Source organism: Corvus cornix, chromosome 10, assembly GCF_000738735.6.
Source record: "Corvus cornix cornix isolate S_Up_H32 chromosome 10, ASM73873v5, whole genome shotgun sequence".
Classification (NCBI taxonomy): Eukaryota; Metazoa; Chordata; class Aves; order Passeriformes; family Corvidae; genus Corvus; species Corvus cornix.
This window is the reverse complement of record NC_046340.1, coordinates 18164740-18173684: the sequence shown is the minus strand read 5'-3', so window position 1 is coordinate 18173684 and position 8945 is coordinate 18164740. Positions and strand designations below refer to the sequence as shown.

Below are 8945 nucleotides of genomic sequence, written 5' to 3'. Positions count from 1 at the left end.
TGACTTAAATTTTCACATGCAGAAGCTCTGGCTCTGGCCTCCACTGCCAGGCTTTTTCACTCTCATTCCGAGATACCAAGATGGATCATCAGAGGGCACTGCTTCCCCCAGGAGGAAATGGGTTCTTAAGTGGATAGAGATTTCAGATACCTGGAAATGTGCAGAACCGTGAAGTCCTGAAACTAGGATGCAGCTGGAATTTCATTTTCACATTTTCTACTTTTCCTCCTCAAAAGCACTTCAAGAACGTATGTAATTTGCAGGTCTGAATTCAAATTTACTGAGGCTGAAAACCCAACCATTTCTGTACTGGCAGTAAGTAAACATTAACCTCAAGAATAAAGGCAAACTCTATTCTTGTATCTTCTTCTACCCTTACCATACGAAGTCCCTTCACAGATATTTAATGGGGTGAAGATAGAACACAATTCTTGACACCTTCATCAAAAAAAAAAAAAGAGGATTGTAAACAGAATTTGACTCTGTGCATTTACATTTGCCAGAGCCACTCATCATTAATGCCAGTAAGCAAAAGGACACTTCAACCCTTCCTCCTACACATCAAGTTCATGTATGTGCCTGAAAGCCACATGCCACTATACAGCAATTACTCCTTTTACAGGAGCAGAGGCTTTGCTTGGGTAAAAGCAATTTAAGAGAACTGAAATCTTTGGAGGACAATGTCAACACTCTCCATAACCAGTTCTTAAACACAAGGAACACAGCCTGTGTACTGCTGCATGTACAACATTCATGCTAAAAGCACCACAATCCTTTCCGGGAAAGGCGTTAGATTAATTTTCCAGAGCTTTTCACTCTCCCAGACTCAGCCATCCTGCTGGCCTGCACTTTTGATAAACTTCCTGCATCTCTGCCCCCAGCCCAAACAGTTTACTTCTCTTCCTCCAATATTAAAGAAACAAAACCAACATAGGCAGGAATTTGAAGTGTTATTGAGGAAAAGAAACTTCCTCTGAGAAGAATCAAAATACTGATACAGTTGTTAACATCCATTTTGAATGGTGAGGGGTTGAAACACTGCATTTATAGGCCTCAGCTTTCAGCTGGGGATTTCTTCGCAAGTGTCTTGGGCTTAAGCAGTATTTCAAATAAATTAGATGAGGGAATTCTCTCTTGATTAACACTAGAACAGATTTAATAAAACTAGAACTGCTGATATGAGACAGAAAGAGAAATCCCACAGGGCTATTACTTCAAAACAAAAACTAGAACTCTCTCCCTGATTTCCAGCCAGTCAGGTATTCAGTGGATGTAACATTGTTCTACTCAATTGAAGGAAACCAGATGGTATCTAGCAGCCAAGGATTTGGACAGGCAGAACTCTTTATACATTAAGTTTTTAGAATCCAAATTTATAAACAAAAAGATCACATGAACTTCAATGCACAGACATATTTCTAGGGAAAAGTGAGAATGCATTCTGCCTTCCAGAGCATACATGACCGTTCAGTAAACACAATACTTAACAGCTTTAGGAGAGGAACCATTTCATCAACAGGAAGAGACGGCAGAGACCCTTACAATTACTTTACATCTTGAAATAACTTGCATTTTTGTATCTTCAGACACACAAACCGTTAGTGTTTGCACAGTAAATGGCAAAAAACCAAATTCCCACAGCATAAGAATTACAGGTTTATTAATAAAACCCATAAATCAGTTTGTATAAATGCTATGCCTTGTATTACATAATGGATGTGGATACTTCACCACACACCAAAATGATACGGTTCATACAAAATCCAGAGATTTTGCAATTAAGACAGCAAATCATGAATACATTAAAAAAAAAAAAAAGGTAAAGTTTAAAAAAACCTCAATACTATGAGCAATAAAGAAGAAAAAAGCAGCAAAACTCTTCATGGTTCACAAGCAGAAAGAGTCTATGGTAGAAGTAAAGGAGAGGCATCAACGTACTCCTGACTCTGAAGGTTTCAACTGAAATGAAGCAGAAAGTTAAAAAGACCCAACTTCAGATTCCAAATGAATCCACATTCCACATTACCAACAGGAACCTGCCTGAGCAAAGAGGAAGTGATCTCTTCCTCTTAAGAGCCCGAAACCCTCATATCCCCCAACTTCCCTTAGACGATAATTAATCACCAGTCCAATTGACCAGCTGCAGAGTAAACAGGGGGGAACAAACAGGAACAAACAGCAGAAGTATTACACTACATTGTCTCAAATTGAGCATGATTTACCACCATCTGCTCCTGGTGCCACAAACAGGACCACAGGTTAGAAAAGAATTAGGTTTTTCTCTTGTTATGAACTCACTGCTGTTTTGCTCTGACTCTTTCCTCCGGGTGTGCACCTGTCTTGCTGTTCCTGTCTCCCACTCCAAACCAGCCAGTGTCACATGGCAGCTAATTCTCCTGTGCAGATTTTCCTTACATTCCTTCTACTTTTAGTATCTTTACCATTTCATAATTAGTATTTTTAAAAAATGTCCAAAGCATTCTAAATCTAAATATAGTCTATCCCAGGAAGAAGATAGTACCAAGCCTGTTGGTATAGACAGACCAGGCATTAATGTGGCAATCAAAATAATGAGATGTGACCACAAAAGTAACATAAAGACATGGTTGCTCACAGCACTGTCACCTCAGAAAGAGCACCAGTAGAGGCAGAAGTCATCCAAACTCTTCCACAGAGCACCTACACCAAGTACAAATGTCATGAGGCTACAGTTTGCTCCATTGTCAGCCAGCAGGAGGGAAGAGACAGGATAAAAATCTAGTAGGGGAAAAGAAAATCAAATGCGGAGCAATAGTTATGATACAGAAGGTTCTCAAAGAAAATCACTATGATGGTGGGAAATTAGGGAGGATAAAGGAAGACAAGGATGTCAAAAAGAGCTGAGTGAGAGATATGACATTGTTAAAGTTAGTTAAGTTGGGGAAGGGCCCTGACAATCATTAGCTATAACCAAGACTCTGAAGTTTTCATCACTATAAATAATAAACTAAATTCCTTTAGTAAGACACTTAGGATGGAAAAGGGGAAGAGGCACATTACTTGCTTTCAAAGGTTAATGTGGAGTTGCCAAAATCTCTGACAAGAGATCAATGTAGCAACAGTTCTTTCATGAAAATGCAGTTAAAATTGAATCAGAATGGATTCAACGTTGAACAATTTTAATGAAGCAAGTGTCAAACAAGCACATCAACTTCTTAAAAACAAAGGAGCTCCAAAGTTTAATTACAAAAACATTGTACAGAAAACTTGGCATCTAAACAATTCCAAACACGTTAATCCAGCAAATGGATTCTGCTTTCATATATTTCTCTTAACATTTCTTTAAGTGACAAAAGCATTTTATTCTGCTCTTCTCCTTGACACCCACTTCATTTTTTTTTTTTTATCAGTCAACACTGAAAACTGTAAACTGAAGTGACACTCTGAAAACACTGGAACGACAAAATCCATTTTTATAGGGTTAATCAACATAAATAAGAAGCTTCTTAATGAGACAAAACATCATCTGTCACATCATCAGTGAGCAAGATCTCAGTCTTCCCCCAGATGCTTCAAGATGGATAATCCACCCCACCTCCTTCCGTGCGGGGAAAAAGCAAGAGATTAGTCAGCCCCCAGCTAATAATACCACCTTAAATTTCCCTATCCTACAACACTTGCATGCTTCTCAGCAGAGATGGATGAGCAGCATCCATGAGCAGATTTCTGTAAGCAGGGCAGCCTGAAGCCACCTGACTTTACTGACGGATTGGATATGTTACAGCCTGGAATAGCATCCTACATTACATGGAATTTCTGGAGTCTTTATGGGATACAACTCCAGGTATTAGGTAGGATGCCACAGAACTTCAGGATTTTGTAAATCAGTTTTGGCTATGCAGTACATTTTGGCCACTTCAACAGAGAGTCAAACATCACCAGTTCTTAAAAACCAAGATACACACAGGAGATGAAGGTGTAGGTGCTTCTTCTGGAGACATTAATAACCTCTAGGATTTACAACATTCATTACAGAACCCATTAAAAAAGTTCATGGCAGCATCAGCTGGTCTCATCCATACTAAGGAGAGTGGAAGTCAATGCAGCAAACTGAGGTTCCTTTTTGTGAAGTCTTGAAAGCAAAACAGGTAACAAGAGAAAGGAGTTTCCTCCCTGAAGGAAGACTTGATTTACATGAAAATCCTTGCTACTGGGCTACAGCAATAATCCCAGGAGTAAGCTGAGACCTGGCATACAAGGTGCTGACCTGAAGATGGCTCCAGGCCAGCATGAAGTCCGTGTGTACAGCGCAGGAACGTATTTGTGTCACAGGTGCGTTAAAGCAATGCTGACAGCAACCCACAACAAAGAAAGCAACCTCCAACTCATAACAGGGAATCTCAACAGATGTCTTAAGCAGGAGCAAAGAGATTGTCATGTGGAAGCAAGAGCATTTCAACCACCCCCATAAAGCCCAGAGATGTCAAACAAGTGACGAGCCCAAGTCAGAATCAACAATTTGACAGGAACCAAAGGGCAGTGAAAGTTTTGAATAAGCCAGTGCAGACAGTGGGTGCCTTCAGCTCTGCCAGGAGATGTGGTGTAGCTCAGCAAGAACAGACTCAAACTTGCAGAGCTCTATCCAATGCAAGTGAAAGGCCATTTTGGTCACCTGGAACATAAAATTCTGAATGCTATGGGCTCCATGGGCAGTACTTGAACTGTACAAAAGGTGAGAGCACAAACAAGCTGTAATGCTGAGTTCTGTGGGCTACTCTGCGGACCTAGTTACTAATAACCTTCTCTGCTCTATTAATTCATGCAAAAATATATGTGCTGCTTCCAGACATTGCTTCCCAGCACAGTGATTTCAGGAGGGCAGAGGAGGGGAAAAAATGCAATCCCCGTGCCCATTTCTCTTTTTATAGAAAACTGCTTTCCCCATGAAATCATTCTCTCAAAAAACAAGGCAATAACATCAAATTAGACTGAACAATGTATCAGAGGAAGGGCAAGCTTTGTGGGTTTAGTCTAAACCAAAGAATCCCGTTTTCCCTGCTGAGAACTAATGTTTTGCTTTCTATCTTGATTTCCACTGATCTTTGTGATAGTAAAATGCTCCAGCAAACATTTTGAAGAGATAACAGGAGACCTTCACAGAAGAGCAGGATGCAACGTGCAAGAGAGGTACTTGAAGAGAGGGGGGGGAGAGAGGAAGTCTGTCTCATAGTAGAATCAAGTCACAAAGCATCAACCACAGCCAGTCTCTAGCAGGGAGCAAACTCACATTGTAGGAATTGCAGGCTAACACAAAGAAAACAGGATTCTGCTTAAGAAAAGCTCCTATCAACATAGCAAGAGGCGTAGGACAAGACAGTGCACCAAGGAAAACTCCCTGTTAGAGCAGAGAACACAAGCGCTGCTATCCAGTACTGCAAAAATCAAGGAACAAGATCAAAAGAAGGAAACTAAATTGAAGGAAGGTAACCCCACAGGATAAACATGAAAACAAAATAAAAGACACTAGAAGACATTAGGCAATATAACACATCGAAGTTATTACTACAACATATATGCTGACACCATTTCACAAGCTGAGATTTCATCTCCACAGTCAGCCAGTCCACAGAACGCAGGCACCCTCACGCCCAGCAAAATCCATAAAAAAAATGTAGATTGCACAAAAGTTGCATGCTCTTAAATGATCACACAGAGGACAGTTCCAAATGTTTAGTGGGCGGTGTCCGTGGCTTCTTAAGGTCTCTTAATGCATTGATCTGTTTGTCTCCCTGACAAAACACACAGGCAGGGCCCAGGACAAACCCGCCATCCTGCCTCCCACCCTCGTCTTTCCCTCATGGCTTCTTATTCCACACTGGCCAAAAATATTTTGTAAAGCTTCCCCGGGTCACGAGACCTGCAGACGAAACAGAGAAATAAGGGTTAGAAGACTACAATCTGCCAGGACTTAACAGGCACCGTGACATGATTTTTTGGATGTTTGATCTGAAAACACAATGTTAAGCATAGCAAAGCAGCCTCTAGAGACAGAACTAAACTGAGTTGCTGTTTCCATCCAGTGCTAAATGACAAAACCCTTCCTCTTCTTCCCATATACTGTTTGCACAAAGAAGGTTTTTACCATGCAGTACAACAAAACCAAAATATTCACCAGTATAGTCAAACAATCCCTCAACACAATGTACTAAGCCACCAAAACTCACCTCAGATCTGTGAAAGAGCTGCTTTCAGAAACATCATGATACAGTTTTCTGTGGAATTGATTTGTAATGTGTCTCAACCTCGGACAGACCACTCAGTTGATAGAGATTACATTCAGAATTAATATACTTCACATGCACATTAACAAAGGGACACCAATGATGACAGCTTGTTGATACAGTGTATTATGTGCCAGCTGAACCTTTTATCCAAAGCTTCCTTGTTTTCTAGGGAATCTCTACCGTTTTCTAGGTTTGCATCCAACAAAACCCAACCTTCTTCCTTCCAAAATTTTGCCTCAAAATATAATCATTGCCAAGTGAAAGTCAGTGTAATTAACAGTCCCATTAATTACTTGATCCTTATATTCCATTACATGCATGCCATTATACAGTGAAACTATGTGATTATTAATCACATTTTTAATTGCTTCACACTGCTTTGCTGCTGAAAAGAAGGAAGGCATTGGTGGGAAAAGGAAAGAAGGGAAAGGAGTATTATTTTTCAAATAGAGGGTAGAAAGAAGAATTTTAAAGCAAAAATTACTTTTTCTAAATCAATTACAGCCAAATCCAGTTTATCCAAGAAAACTGTATTTGCATGTTTAGGAACACAGAAATTGTCCATCCTTTAGGAAAGATGAAGCCACCTGGCAAGAGAGTGAAAGTCTAGATTTTAGTAGCTTTGAGATATGATTTTTCTGGCAAGATGCTTAAAGGACAAATATCCATTTTTGGGCCTGGCACACCCTTCTAATAACTGATGGATAAGAAACTGCTTTCCCTCTTAGCCATTCTGTAAAACCTCCCCTCCCCCAATTCTCTTTCTGAGCCTGAGAACTAATTGAAAACAGTATACGAAAAGGAGGAGGTTGATGAGCTGCTGAAAAATCCCAGACCTGGATCGACAAGCTGTTCCCTTCACAAATAGCAGCAGTAAAGGCACTTCTTTATTCTGCTGGGAGCTCAGTCATCTCTTAGAACTACAGTCCGTTCCATCTGGCTACCCTCCGGAAGGACAATGATCTCCCAGCTAAAGCCACACTATAATGGGAAATGTGTAATTAACTGTTCTACACAGTATCACAAAAGGTCAGAATCAGAAAGGATGAAAAGCTCTGTCTTCATATTTGCAGATGGCACAAGGCAGCTTTATTTGCATTTCTAAACACTATTCAAGACATGTACAGTAGATCTCTACATAATAAATGCCTAAGGAATGAAGGTATGTACTTTGTTAAAATAGTAATAGGCAAACTCCTCATGGCTGCCTAGTGCTGTGCATCATGGGGAAGTGAGAGGTGGGGGACATGCAAAGCAGCACACTAATGCAGAAAGACTGGTATTTACTTCTTTGTTAATTTGTTTTTCCACTCTGTTCTCTATTACAGTTTTCTAAGCTGTTAAACAGCAGCAAAAATACAGAATCATGAGATCAATAATAATCTATGCACAAGCCACATAAACACTAGTCTCAGCAAATGCTATGTATAGCTTAAACCATACCTCAGTGTTCCATTTACATGTAAACCTTCATACTCAGAACAGCTTGACTACAGGTGCTATAGAGCAGAGGTAGGGTATTTTCAGTTTATAACAGGATTGAGTTCACCTGCAACCTCTTGAGACAAATAGAATTTCCCTGTGGCCATCAGTTTCTACAATTACTGCTGAAATTTTCAGATTTACTACACTCAAGAATGGAACCTTCTTCTAAATTAGTCACCCTGTTACCATTCTGTCAGAACTCTTACTCACCTTACACAAACACAAAAAGATCTTGGAGCTAAAGGGAATTTCAGAACCCTTTAATGCCATGGAGTACTTTCAACCGAATTTGACTTTCAAAGATCAACCTGCTCCTGCAGCTTTGAGGAAGAAACCTTTCTGATTGTACAATATGGTGATCAGCACATGAATCAGCACCAGAACAGGTGCTAGAGGTACAGAGCAGACACCAAGAGCAGCCAGGGAGAGAACACTTACCCTGTCACTAACGCTCCAGCCTGTTCACCACATCCCGCACTGTGGCGATGAGGTTCTCGTTCTCCTGTGGGTTGGCCAGGATAATACTGTGCAGTCTGTTCATGTAGGAATCAATAGTTTCCATCGTGGGGGTTTCCCCGCTACCTACAGTGAACATAGTGAAATAAGCCACAAGGTATTTTGATGACCACAGCAATTCCCGAAAGTTCACACTGTGCTAAGGGTAATTTGTGCCAACACACAAACTGCTATAGGAAGTGATTTTGCTACGCGCCACCTCTCGTGACAGATTCTGCAAAACCATGTCTTCCTAACTCCATGAAGTGAGTAGTTCCAAGGATATCAGGACTAACGAAGCATGGTTCTCTTTGATTGGGGTCTCATAGTTGATTATAACAAACTCTTTCAGCTGGGCATTCATAGAATCTAAGTGGATTCCCTGGCAGCTGACAATACAGACACAGCCTTTATTTTAATCAAGGAACTTGCAGGTCCTGTCTATTCTATTTAGTAACATTTTCATAAAACAAGTAAAGGAGAGCCAGGACTGAATATGTGTCTCACTTTATCAGGAAGAGTAAGAGCAATAAGAAAATAAATGTCATGTTGAAATAAAGCACTGACTCTACATTTTCCCCTGCATGCATTTTAATATTTCATTATCCAATGCAACGAAAGCTCAGAAACAGCCAAGAGCACAGAACTACAACAGCAGACCATGTGTTCTCAGCTCACAACATCATATAAACATGAGCAGTT

At 40.3% G+C, this 8945-nt stretch overlaps 1 protein-coding gene across 4 annotated transcripts in view; it reads right to left on the bottom strand.

Moving 5' to 3' along the window:
• Positions 1-3137: 3137 nt before the first annotated feature.
• HMG20A (high mobility group 20A) overlaps positions 3138-8945 on the bottom strand; it is a 38600-nt gene continuing 32792 nt past the window's right edge. For all 4 annotated transcript variants that reach the window (XM_039557571.1, XM_039557573.1, XM_039557570.1 and 1 more), the window contains 2 exons: positions 8187-8330; positions 3138-5896 (listed from right to left, as the gene is read on the bottom strand). In XM_039557571.1, coding sequence (XP_039413505.1) covers positions 8194-8330 — 137 coding nt within the window. In that variant the 3' untranslated portion in view covers positions 3138-5896; positions 8187-8193. The remainder of the gene's footprint in view (positions 5897-8186; positions 8331-8945) is intronic.